This window comes from Clarias gariepinus, chromosome 9 (assembly GCF_024256425.1).
Source record: "Clarias gariepinus isolate MV-2021 ecotype Netherlands chromosome 9, CGAR_prim_01v2, whole genome shotgun sequence".
Lineage (NCBI taxonomy): Eukaryota > Metazoa > Chordata > Actinopteri > Siluriformes > Clariidae > Clarias > Clarias gariepinus.
This window is the reverse complement of record NC_071108.1, coordinates 18827062-18840968: the sequence shown is the minus strand read 5'-3', so window position 1 is coordinate 18840968 and position 13907 is coordinate 18827062. Positions and strand designations below refer to the sequence as shown.

At 37.9% G+C, this 13907-nt stretch overlaps 1 protein-coding gene across 3 annotated transcripts in view; it reads left to right on the top strand.

The window, feature by feature from the left end:
• Positions 1 to 1905: 1905 nt before the first annotated feature.
• Positions 1906 to 13907, top strand: part of efna5b (ephrin-A5b) — a 93021-nt gene continuing 81019 nt past the window's right edge. The window contains exons 1-2 of one of the 3 annotated variants that reach the window (XM_053504400.1): positions 1906 to 1923; positions 3104 to 3360. In XM_053504400.1, coding sequence (XP_053360375.1) covers positions 3236 to 3360 — 125 coding nt within the window. In that variant the 5' untranslated portion in view covers positions 1906 to 1923; positions 3104 to 3235. The other 2 variants (XM_053504398.1, XM_053504401.1) reach the window with 2 other exon arrangements.

Here is a 13907-nt window from a genome sequence, read left to right as displayed (position 1 = left end):
AACCAGATACAAACTGGTCTATGAGAAATATGTAAAAAAAGATTTGACTGCAGATCAATAGTTATGCATAAATATGGTGCTGAAAGTAGGGAACCAGTGCTCAAATGCAAATCTACATTGATTCAAAAAAAAATTCGATAGAAAAAAAATCATAAAACATAAAATATGAATGTCACAATATTTTCATCTTAAAGCAATTCAATTTACATTGTAAGGCAGCTGGTTCAGGTTAATGTTACAGATTTCAATGCCTGTCTCCTGGAGATCTTCATGGCCTGAGCATGTGTTTCTAAGTGAAATATTACATCCAAACACTTTCATGAGCTCTGTTTCTTGGCAGAAACAAAAAAAGTCCATGAAAGTACAATGTAAAATTCTGTGCTGGCAAAAAGGATATGATGAAGGCGTCACTGTGATGACCTCATACACCCCCCCCCCCCCCCCCTGCTTCCGCTGGCTGGAATAGAAGATTGGAGGAAACATGGTGCAGGCCAGGCTATAATTAACCAAGGTGAATGTCCACCAACAGGATTGGGACAAAACAACTGTGTGGTCATAAGAAAAAACACTTGTTACTGTCTCTAATCACGAAATCAGATTTTTCTGGGGAGCATAAAGATTATACTTTGGAACAATGGAAAAAGATAATGTGGTCTGATGAGATAATATTACAGAGTGATGTGTGCATCAGGGTAAGAAGGGAAACTCACGAAGCGACGCGATTATGCATAGTGCTAACTATACAAGCTTTTGAAAGCAGTGTTCAATCCAATTCTAATGTTTAATTCAATTCAACTAAATTTTATGAAAATTTGAAAAATTAGTATAAAATGTGTGAGAAAATATGTATAAATCAAAATGATCAGATTGTCCCTGACTCAAATTGTGAAAGAGTGGTTCTGGGAGCATAAGGAAACAATATTCTCTATTTTCTTCGTTTCACACACATAAACTGACCACCAAATTGTGTGCTGGAAACAAAGCAAAAGGTGATTGAATGAAATTAAAGAGTGTGTGACTTTTCTTTGACCAGGTAGTGTACCCGTGTTCAGCAGTTTAAACCTACCATAGCATATACAGTATTCTTTAGAAAAAGATTGGCCATAAACTTGAGTCAACACTCGAATTCATTTTGATATCTTTAATTATAATTGTAGCCAAGTACAACGAGAAAGTAGTAAGTAACACATTAACAACCCCTTGACTTTCAATTGTTTATTTTTTCACAACTCATTTAAAATGCTTTAACGTCTTCCCCTTTATTAACACTGAATTCGCATTGAAACACCCAGAGGGCCTACAAAGCAAACAGTTCAACAAGGTAACTGAAGTGTTAAAGCAGTGAACAAACTGTTCCGAACGTGGTTTGTGTACACATGTTTTTGCATAAACATTAGAAAGGTTGATTCCGTCCATGTTTTCTTTCTGGTGTGTGTGTGTGTGTGTGTGTTTGGGGGGGTTGGGGGGCGTTCTAGTTGCGTTGCGTCGCCTCACCGGACTTCCGCGAGGAGGCGCAGATCAGCGCATGTGCAATGCAGATCAACAGCTTTAAGCGCAACAAGTGCAACAGTACAGTAAGCAGCATATTGTTAGTCACTACAGAAACGACAGTTTACAGTAGCGCTGAGTGTATGTACAGTAGGTGGATGTGTATTCTCTATTTCCTCGTAACTCAGTGCTGCATTTAAAAAAAAATGAGTGCAGTTATAGTTGTAAGCAGTGGCGTTCGGTCCCTCGCTTGGGGATCTCTTGCTTGGCCCAATCAGGCGTGCTTTTTAGAGCAGGGAAAGCACCAGTGTGCAGTGGACCAGAGAGTCCAGAAACCGGAGTTAAGAGCCTCTCATGGTGTAATCCAACATTTTCTGCACTGAATTTTGCACAGAATGCGTTATGAGGTAGTAAATACGCTGATGTTAAAATATGGTGAGTCATGTGCAACTGCAAAAGTATGTAGATCTATTTATTAATGCAGCAGTGTGTCCGCTCACCTATTGTGATAAAATAAAATAGAAACCAATGGACTTTAACGTGTAGAGAATAACAGACTGATCTCTCTCGAACTTATACCTATTATAAATTGCATTATATCAAGGTTACAGAAGTGATTCCCTCTCCCCGCCGAAACGCCTCATCCTCATTTGGACCAGTGCTGCTGCTTTTTGTCCCAAACTCAGTCTCTCATCAGTCTTTCTAGATGACCGCCGGTTTGCCTCCACCTCCTTCTCCACTCACACTCTGACACACACACACAAGCAGTGAGAGAGAGAGAGAGAGATGGAGAGAGAGAGAGAGAGAGAGAGTGTCTGTGCTGAATACTGAGCTGTGCTGTGATGATTAGCATGACGCGCCGGAATGGCATTCGGACTCCGGGTGTGATCGGAGCTGATAGATTCTCAGGCGGCCCAGGCGACTCCTCCCCATCTCCTCCGTGACACTACTTTTCGGTTGGTGTGTGCGCGTGAGTGTGAGTGTGTGGTTGTTTTTTTTTTTTTTTTGAGTGCGTGTTTGGGAAAACAGGAGAGACAGAAGCGAGGTCGACTTTGAGCAGTGAACTGCGGTTTAAAAGTTAGCCCACAGCGCTCACACCGCGCGACGCCGCGTTTCTTTCTCCTCTCGGTAAACGCGCGCGCAGCCTTGCGAGCTTTTCTTTTCTCCCGCGTAGCGAGCACGAGGTGAGGCTGCACTGAGACACATCTGTCTGGCGGCAGGAACAGGAAAGCTTCGCTTTGATTTGACCGGACTGAAACATGCTCTGAGGGTTGCTGTGCTGTTACACAAGGCCGTTTTGTGTGCTCCTGAGAGCTGTCACTGCCGCTGGCTGGGAGTGTGTGTGTGTATGTGTGTGTGTGCGGTGCTGCTGGGAGAGATGGTCGCTCTGATCAACTCAGGACGCAGCGCTTAAAGTCGAAGCCAGACATCCCATGGACTGTGGCCGATTTTTATAAATAAGCAACCCGGCTTTTATACGTCTAATTTCTTCTATTTGGTGGACAGTGCCTGTGTTTTTTTTTTTTTTTTTTTATAATCAAGCTTCTGGACATTTTTTCACATTTTTCTACTCTATGTTTGTCTTTGTTTCTCCGAATCCGCCTGTGCGCTGAAGAGGACATCAAGGCCACCGATGTAAACACAAGTGAAACGTGACTGAGAAAGAAAGCAAAGCTGATAGCACAGCAGCACATCTGCTTTTCTGGCTTTTAGAGGAAGGAATAAAACGCAGATCTCGGCTGTAGTGATGCTGCAAGTGGAGATGGTGATGTTCGTGTGTGTGCTGCTGTGGATGTGTGTGCTGAGCCAAGAGCCGAGCTCCAAGGTGATGGCCGACCGTTACGCTGTCTACTGGAACCGCACCAACCCCAGGTGAGAGGGCTTCTTCTCTTTTCACCCCCGAATGTACACGTCGGACCGACTGCGCGTGAACCAACTTTTCCGTTGGCGACTGCAGCGGTAGACACGGCGGAGATCGCGTGTGTCCAGGTCACGCGCGGCGGTGGCACTCGGGGGAGATGTGCTGTGTTGCTTCAATTTGCGCAGTGCTAATGTAGTGCACACAGTTATTTAACACTGGGTGCCAATCTAACGACGGAGGTGCCGGCTTAAATCTACACGTGTTAATTGAATACGCTAGGTGTTCGTTCAAACCGCGCGCGCTGCCCTGACTTCTCCAGCAACACGAACAGAAATAACATCAGCACGAAGTACAGTGAGGGAGTGTTATAAGTGTTAGTGTTGCACAGAGGTGGTTCACATTTCCACACTATACGCAGATTCCTTACTTTTAAGTGTGATATCTCGCTGATCAGGTACGAGGAGGGTTTATCAGCGATTGTGGAGGGAGTAAAGACGAGCAGTAAACCGAATGTGTAAAAAAAAAAAAAAAGCATCCATTCATTCATTAATCCTGACTTCATGCTGTTATTTTCCAGGAGTACACAACACTAACATTAAAGACATTCACATACACATCCCCTGCATCTATCGAGTCTAGTCGTGTATATTTATGTATCTAATTCATTAAACGCCTGGGCATGTGTTTATTGTGTTAATTGTTTTAATTGTCTTATGTTAAAGTCTGTGAAAGTACAGTAGAGAGGAAACGGGGGTGAGTTGGTTTGAACTTCGCAGTGGGATTGAATCTTCTGCGTCAACTTTGTTTAGAGGATCAGTTTAGGGTTAGTGACTGAATTTCACTTTGCTCTTTAAACAACAATTTCCATTAAAACATTTTAACACCGACACAAAGGTACGCGTGAAGTATTCGGTAATTAAAAATCGAATGTTTTAGAAGTTTAGATCGTTTCCGTATCTTATTTTTTTTTGTCAACCAAAAGAAATGGACGAATCTTCGCCTCGCTACAGTCGATGAAACAAAGTAAACAAAAAATATAACTTTGCAAATTTATGCAACAACCAGAAAGTCAATAAGCCCAAAGGTACATTTTATTTTCTTTCCCTTTTCCTTTTGATGCACGTGCATTAAACGCGCAGTCACTTTAATATCCCTTAATATAACTGACTCGTTTTAAGATAAAAGAGAGAAATCCATCCGCTGAGCTGTAATAACTTACACTGACTACAGCCTACACTCTATTCCATAATGTGTGTACACTAAACGTGTATTTTATGTGTTTATATCAGTATCATAAAGACTTCATTTACTTTATGTTGCTAATTAATTCTCTTTTTATTATGTCACACAACATATCATGGTTATTTCAAGCCAGTTCAGTACAATATGTTCGGATTTATTCACTTCTTGCAAGCCATCAGGTTTAAGTTAAAAAAGAAAAGAAGTTATATTACATGAGACTACGATGAAAGCTTGCTATTTAAAAAAAAATTTTTGCTTGCTATTTTTCAATTTTAACTCTAAATTTGCTATTATTTTTTTTTTGTTTCTGTAGGCCTTTAATTGGCTTATATGTACAGAAAACAACACAATTTCCTTCTAGTTACTGTGTGTGTGTGTGTGTGTGTGTGTGTAAGTGCGTGCCCCTTTTCGAGTTTAGTGGTCAGCATGTCTCCACTTCTTTGAGCAGTGTTTATTTATGCACCACTTTTGTTCAAACACAGAAAAGCAAAGTCAAGTATAATCTGACACATGCTGATAGACACTTTCATTAGAGTCCACAAATATATATATAATAAAAAGCAATTTACTCCAGATGTGCTGGCGAGTACAGTAGTTTACTAAAAAGCCGTATAGTATTAGTAGTATTAGAAATAATAATAATAATAATAATAATAATAATTCAAATAATGATAATAATAATAATGTAACTTGTAGTTTTTTTATGACTGTACAGAGAATTCACTAATTGTTCTTAGCTAAACCTTTGTTATTATGTTTGCCCACTGCTCAGTGACTGTAAAACAATGGCTGGATGACCGATTTAGGATGGAGTGATTCAGTCCTGGCATATTTACGGTATGCTCACTACAAGTAACACTTTTTTATGTTTGTGAGAAAAAGATAGTTATCCAATGTGAATAGCGATATAAGGAGTGGACTAAAAGAAAAAGTTGCACTGTGTGAGCCGTCCGGTGTCTGTCTGGAGTATCTCAGATGTACAGTAGTCAGCCACTTGGTCTCCACAATATAGACACAAAATATAGAAACCAGTAATTTGGTGGTTCATGCTAATTATAAAATTTATTAAATAGCGTAGGGCTGCTTTTAGTTCTGGGTAATTTGGATATTCAGAAATCTATTATTAGTCCAACAGTTTTTTGGCCTTCACTTTGTTGGCACCCTCCAGGTGCTGGCTTTGTATTCTCACACCTCTGCTGCAGAGCTGAGCTGCTAACTGCTTTAATTACTCAGCTGATTCCCACTGCTATTCTTAACGCTGTAGTGAAGGGACTCGTTTTGGACTTTTCCCATGCTTAAGAAATGGCCAGTGAAGAGGGTTAGAAGCAGTCAAACTCTCCCTCCCTCCCGTACTCCCTTTTGCTCCCTAGTTGCCGTGACTCTTTCTGGTTCCCAACACCATGCTGGGCTGAGAAAATTAATGAATATGATTTTACTTTGCCTCTGTCTCAGCCTTTTGGCTTTGTTTCACAACCAATGAGGTCCCGAACACAGGGGTCATATGTTCACACTGCTGTAACATGTATTCAGCCGTACTGTGTTAGCGTGGTTTCTTATGGGAATGTTCTGTAAAGATCCAGTCACAAATGAGCTCATTTATTTGGATAAAAATAATATTTTCTTTCTATTTATGACAGACAGTTAAGATATTATTCTGGCAGTTTTGTCACATTGCAAATCAAAATATCATATGCAGTCAGTCCTTTATTTAAATGCATGTGTAAAGATCAGCACTTTTCAAGTACAAAGTGATTCAGTTTGACTCGTTGTTGTTTTATTTTTGATCAAGGTGATCTGGTATCACATATTGTGCTGTCCTTCGCCCAAACATTGCCGTTTTCCCACCACGCTTTTCATAGCTTATGTGAGAGTGAAAGAAGGTTCTCGTCTCATTCTATTGCAAAATCATAACTAAACTAAATTACACAGTTGCTTTGCACACAGTCATAAAACCTGAATAACCACATAGTTAGTGCTGCAGGGAGTTTGCAGTGACTTCCTAAAATTACTGATACAGAAAAAGGTTCATAAACAAACCCAAAAATGTAAAAGACCAACATAATTTTTTTTTACAATATTAAAAAACATGTTTTTATTTGGCAGCAAAGTCTAAAACTAAAGTTTTTGCATTACAAGTAGAGATGGTGTGAGTTTTTCTTTTCTAATACTAATAAAGACAATGTCTTGAAAATCACCTGATTCTAATCTCATATTGTTTACTTAAAAAATATCTAAAATTAACCTTATTTTTTGTCTTCAGGACTTCTTTCATAGAACAATCACTTATACTCTTATGCTATAAATAATACTTGATATAATAATAGTTTATATGTACATATAGTATAAGTATAATAAAAAAAATAAACTAAACTAAAATATTAAAACTATATATATTTATATATATAAAATATATATAAACTTTACTAAAATATAAACAAACCCCAAAATAAAAAAAGTAAGTAAATAAAAAAACTCTCTATATGTCAATATTTTTACTTCCGGTTCCATTTATTTTCCAAATTATATTTCTTGTCCAAATTATATTTCCATTCCAATTTAATTTTTCGCTGTATGTTCCGACAGAATCCGATATCTGATATGTTTTCTTTTGATAGCCGATACACCAGTTTTTGCTGGTATCGGCCTGATACTGATCCTGGCTCTCTAATTAGAAGGTCTAGCATTGCTTCTATTTTAAGTTTTGGTGCATCTCTGTTCTTTGCCTGGTTTGTAAAAGTGAATTGAATCATTTGGAAAATGCTAATAAAAAGAAAACTCTAATTGATTCTTTTGTATGGAATTGAAATAATAAAACACTGTTGAGTTTTTAAAAGCTTTTGAACTGTCGCTTGTAAAATATCTAACACAAAGGACTGAGGCCAGAGGCATTATAGGAATAGAAATTTAGAAAAAGTTAAATATCTCACATGCTTAAAAAAGCAAGCGAACATTTCTATGATATCTATAGTTTTTTTTTTTTAAAGACGATTTAGCAGAGTTTTAAGGAACACATTTTATTTGTAGAACGTAGAATACAGTTTTGGAAATATGTTACATGTGTTTTGTGTGGTTGATGTAAAACTTCAAAACTTGAAAAGTGCTATTTTAGCCAATCCTGAAACGTAAGATGATTTTTATGGAGGTAGTGTCTGTAAATGAGAGTAAAGATGGCTGGTGATGTGCAGCCAACGCAGTGTGGTGGCTGAGTCTGGAGTCGACTTTTCGCCCGCCCAGGATTAGTTTCACATGGGGGAATGTTGGAGGACTGCAGCTGCTTTCCCTTTTATCATCTCTGATTCGCTTCAAACTATACAGAGAATGGGTTTTTTTTTTTTTTTTTTTTGTAGCACGGCACTGTTTTTATTTATTTGAGGTAGAAGGTTATTGCTTTGTACATAGGTGAAATTTTTCCTCATGGTGAATAATCCATACACCAGATGAAAAGACTGCATAAGATCTAATCTGTTTTCTATTTACTTGCATACTTTTATTCTTTTACATATTACAACAACCAGGAGTGAGAGATTTAGTTATGTTAGGAAATGTAGTAGATGATCATATTATCACCTTAAATTGGAATGAGTAAAGTATAAATGTTTTAAAAATATATATATTTAGTCTCTGATTCCAAGTGTCCCTTGTACAGTATATCTGACACACATTTTGCAAGGCCATGAACAACGTTTCTTAACTAGAGACACTTTAGACCCACAGTTCATATCTATTCTATTTGGCCGTTCCTAACCATAAGGACGTTTCATTAGGAAAGTATGCTGCAGCCATGACATACTACTCTTATATGAGGAACTCTATTAAAATTTCTGGAATTGATTTTATTCAATCTTTTTTGATAAACAGCAAAATTATTAGTTCGGGAAGTTGCCATTCAAGTATGTGCTGCAAAACCTCAAATATTAAAGAATCAAGGCTACTGGATTATTTTTCATTTATTAAGAATGTTATTACTCATTTTGTTCTTCCCAAACCCACAGTGGCACATAGAGTGTGAAGTTGCTAAATAAACTCACATTTCTGGATGTAAAGTGTAGCCTGCTCCGAAGCGGCTCACTTCCCAACGTGCTGTAAATATTGACCGTGCTCCCATACACTAGCGCCCGGTCCCCCTCTTCCTTGCTCTATCCTTCTGTCGGCCTGAAAGGCCAGCATTGTTCCCTCTCTCCGTCGCCTCTCGGCAGCTAGGGTTGAAAGTATGCATGTATTTAGAGAAATAGAAGGGAGGTGTAGGGGGTGGTTGATGGGGTTAGGACTGAATAGAGAAGGACTCGCAACATTGCTTGTAATACTTGAAGTGTTCAGAGTGCCACGGTAAAGAGAGTACAGTGGAAGATAGAAGCTTTTGCCAGAGGTGAATGCAGTAGTTTAAGAGAGGCAGGGCAGGTTTTTAGAGGCAGGTGTTGTACCCCAGCGAAGTTTATATACTGTACGTCTGGTAGCATCACACAAAATAAGTGATGTCTAAGAGCATTGGTGTCATGAAAGGGCATTTTTCTTGTCCTTCCCTTAGTAAAGACTTGTTAGGAGTGACAGCAGGTCGCCAGTTGACAGCTAGAGGTGTGTTCTGTCACATATTGTTGCTGTATCTGGCCCTGATTTTCTTGTGAAGATATATCTTACTACGTTTTCTTATTATTAAATAAAACAATTTCTGCAGCTAGAGTTTCACAAATGACCCAAATAGCTAAAAGCCAAGTTGGATTGTAGTAAAGGGCTATTAAGATGATATCTTTTTTGGAAATATCGACCATCGTCATTTTGGTCACATCTCCTATTTCCCACAGCAGAGGAGAGATTTGCAGCTTACAGAATTACCTGCTGCCTGCCATTTTTAAAGGCATGCACCTTTTTCTGGAGAGAATGCTACGTGATATGTCTAATTGTCTTATTCTCCTTTTAGGTCGACGGGACGGTCAGTTGATTTTATGGCTCTGAATTAAAATTCGAATGTTCCAGTTGGCTCCTTTAGAAATGCTAGTAATACTATCCAGGATTTTTTGTTGTTGTTGTTGTTAACTGGGACTGACTGCAGCTTGTTTATTTAGCCTCTCAGACAGTAGGGTCACTGCAGCGTTAAGATTCAGACCCCCATGTTTCCTCCTAACCCCCACATTCGGGAGGTAATGCTGTGAAGTCACTAACAAGCTTAAAAACCCATCAGCTATTTGTCCAGTAAGAAAATCTCCTCTCTCTGCTCAGAAGCCCCTTTGCTGACTTTCAGCATTCAAATTCATTAGCTTAAATACCTAATGAGATAAATAAGAATAACTTTGAAGAAGAGCCCCGGAGTGCTTTAAGCTCCTGAGTTAAATATCGCCGGAGAAACTGGGCTGCAGTGTTTTAATGCCTCGGCTTTGAGTGTCCTACTTTGTCCTTAGGTTTTGACTATATGCCTTATTTATATATGACTCTGTTTAAATACTCTGTTTAAATACATTGCAATTAATTACTTTTAAAATAGAGACGGCTTCTGTTTAAATAACCATACAGATTTCCTTTTAAAATCTAGTTTAATTCTCTTCTCAGCTTTTGCCCCCTGCTTATTAAGAGTTAAGATCAGAGAAAAAAGAGGTCAGCCTGTCGGTCTCTTTGTCATAATCAGTGATAGCTGTCCCTTTACATTTTTGTAATACACTCACTGGGGGGGTATTCTGATGTGTCGTGTTAGTAAAGGGCTAAATTTGCACTGGGTGTTGTGGCTACACTGCTTGAGTCACAGAGCCTTAAAGCTGAGAACTCTCTTCATTTGAAGAGATCCAGTTGATTGCAAGTTTAGCGTTTTCCTCAGCTTTAGTACTGCCTCAGTATGGAAAAAGTGGGTATATGTTTGGAGTGCAAAAGGGCAACGTGGCAGGTCGAGTTTTATTCCACGTCTGATGGGTTGTGGTGATTTTTCAAGCTTAAATTGAAGTCTAAAATGTACTGAGCTTAAAACTGGCAGCAAATCAAAGCAAATGTATCGTGAGTCATACTAAAATAATATTATAATCTTCTGTGTGCCATCAGCAACTTTCCAGCCTTTTTATTGTTGTAAGGATATTGCCAAAAAGAATAGGAAAACCTGCGAAAAAATAACCTATATGGTATCAAAATGCAAGCCACAACTGTAAATTGCAGCTGCTATACTATTTGAAACAGTTTTTGTAGCTGAATAGATCTTTCAGATGTGAGCGAAGAGCAGTTAAATGTACTGAAAAGGATTTGGCGAAAGAGTGGTAACCCCAGCACAGCTCTCCGCTCACCTGCTACCAGTGACAGCATTTTATCTTCATGAGACATGTGCTGTCTTTCTAAGGGCACCAGTAGGATCCAGGCCTCCTTCCAACTGCTGTATGTCATACACAGACTCTTGTCTGTCATGTTCATGTGTGCCGAATAAATTGCATGGGGAACTTGCACCCTTTGCAAAATTTCATCAGCTGACTGACATTTAGGTTAAGATAAAAAGGAAGGGATTCGTTGACTTACTGCTGATTTATATAACTGTGGTCAGTGTGTCTTTAAGACCATTTCATCTTAAAGAATAAGAAGCAACAATTAACAACAACCGCAAGAAATGATTTAATTGCCATAGACAGATATATATATTTATAGTTATAATAATTTTATTTCTTTCTTCACCTAATGTTTTTTATTGGCATTTATCCTTTGTCAGATGAAATAGAAGGCATTTTTAGAGAGAAGACAAAAATGACAGATTACTGTAATATATAGGCACAAAAGAAGAGGAAAAGTGTTGTGTTAATGTCTTTTAAACAGCATTAGGGACAAAACCGTGGGGTCTGCAAGAAATGTTATGTCCATATAAGCTAATATAAAATTTGATATCCACAATTTGGTCACATGGCTTTGATTATTTTGGAGAATAAAAGTGTCAGTAGGACATGCAGTGGGGATGATATGCTCAGTGAGATAATTAGCAGATGGTGAGATCAGGCGTGAGACGGGGGAGAGAGCATTTTCTTGTTCCGGACTGCTCAGACCAAAGCGGGATCTTAGGGAGATGGATGGGGCTGGATAGTGAGGGGAGGAATGGGTGGTGCAAATGAAATATTAAAACCTGTTTGTGATCTCACACACAAGCTGTTCTGGCGAACCTTCTCACGCAACACAGAAGGAAGGAGGTCATGGCAGCCATGTTGGCAAAGCATGGATACGTTAAACACTAGGGCTTATTTGTTGCATGGTTAATGTGAGACGCGTAATATTTTTATGGCGTGCACTGCCACCATTTTGGATACGCTGCATTCCTGAGTAAAATTAAACGTACGGAACGTTTTTCCAACATCTTAAAATATTTTGAAAAGTCAGAAACCACATTTAATGTTTTGCCTGTTTTTTACATTTATGAGTTAAGAAGTCTTGGTGTTGTGTTACAGTTTTTGGACAGTGTCTTTTTTTCCACAGTTCCTCAATAACAAAGTGAAACTTGGAAGCATCCAACAGTGAAACACTTTCCATCAGACTACCAAAATGTGATGTTGTTGAGATTTGGTGAGGGTCTAATGATGGTACTGGACATTTTTCACGTCATGCTCTGGAAGTACATCAGTAGTAAAATGCCCCGCTTCGGTAATGAGAGCGAGAGCCACATGGCACGAAGGTATCTAAATTATTCACGCCCATAATCGGCCTTTATGTCAAATCAGCTGGCCAGGGCCTCAGTGTTATTTTAGCGCATAATTGATGGTGCTCAGAAGTGGAAAACTTAGAATAGCAGAAGTAATAGGAAGCGAAAGTGCAGGTAGGTGTGCAGCTGTCTGAGGAGGGGCCAGTGGTGAGAGGCGAACACTGCTAGGATGGCGTGCGGTGGATCACACACAGGACTGACTCTAACAAGGGCTGACACTGAGCCGAGCCAGAATGTTCTCTCCCTCAAGATTTAGAACGTTGCAACTGGAAAGAACAATGAGTTCACTGCTTCCAAATAACTGTTATTAATTAGATTTTTTCCTAAAAAATTAAAAGCATTCTTTAAGCCCACATGAACACGGAGTGGATTTTTCCACAATTAACTCTGCGAATAAAATATTTTCCATTTAGGTATAGTCTTAATGGGTTACAAAAGCTACAGTGTCGGTTTAATTTGTAACTTTTCTTTATTTTCTTTACTGTTCTATTATTTTATTATCTTTTTTTTTAATACTGTTAGTATATTCCTTTTACCAGGCTTTTGAAAGGAAAAAGAGACATTAAATAACAATAATAATAATAATAATAATAATAATAATAATAAAATAATAATAATAATAATAATAATAATAATAATAATAATAAAATAATAATAATAATAATAATAATAATGTGTTTTATACATTCTTTTGCCCTGCATGGAAAGGTTAACATGAATCGACATTTATGGAATTAAACAATAATGACTATTTATGAAAATAAAATATTTGATAATCTTTATTAAATGAAGAAACAAGTGTACAGTACAAACTGGTCAAGAAACAACAACATACAGAATTCAACTGAAAATTCTTTCTTTTATTTTCCTTTTGTACAGTTCTGGAATCTTAAACGTTAAACCCTGTGATTATTCTTTATCCCTTAATTAAGTTCATTCAATTTTCTCTGACTAATGCTCATTTTATAAAAGGGCTACGCTTTCCCAAACCAGAGATTTACTGGTTGAATTCATTCTAGCATCCCATATTAAGGCATGAACATGAACAATAGTCTCAGTGAACACAAAGCTGAGCCCCGGTTGCTTAAATCATACAGCAAACGAGAAAGATTTTCTTTGTCCCTAACAACAAAGGCCATCAATATTTAGTTACGTGTGTGTGCATATGAGGCACTGCTAAACCTTAATTGTTTAATTCTTGCCTCCAAATCTGGTGAATAAGGTAACATTATAATCGAAAGGTTGTACACAGTTAATCTTAGGATAATAGTGAACATCAAAATGATAAAAAGCTAAATAATATTCTGTAGCTATTGAAAGCTGACATAGCCATGATGACACGGCATTTTCCTAGCATTTTTCCTGCAAGCATTTTTAAAAGTTTATTTTTATTTTTTTGTCATGACTTCGTGTACACTTTTGTTTAGAAATAAATTCACAAATATGCGTCAATTATTAAATTATTATATTTATAAGTGTTTATAAGTGTTTGCTTTTATACATGTTTTAAGTCACATTAGACAAACATCCGCATTATTAATGACATAAATACAGCAAGACAAAACTATTTTATATTACCAAAGTTTAAAAGTTCTGGCAATTAAATAGGGGATTTTTCTATGGAGGAGTGAGGTAGACATATTCTGCACAATTAAGGTGTCCAGGGAAAGC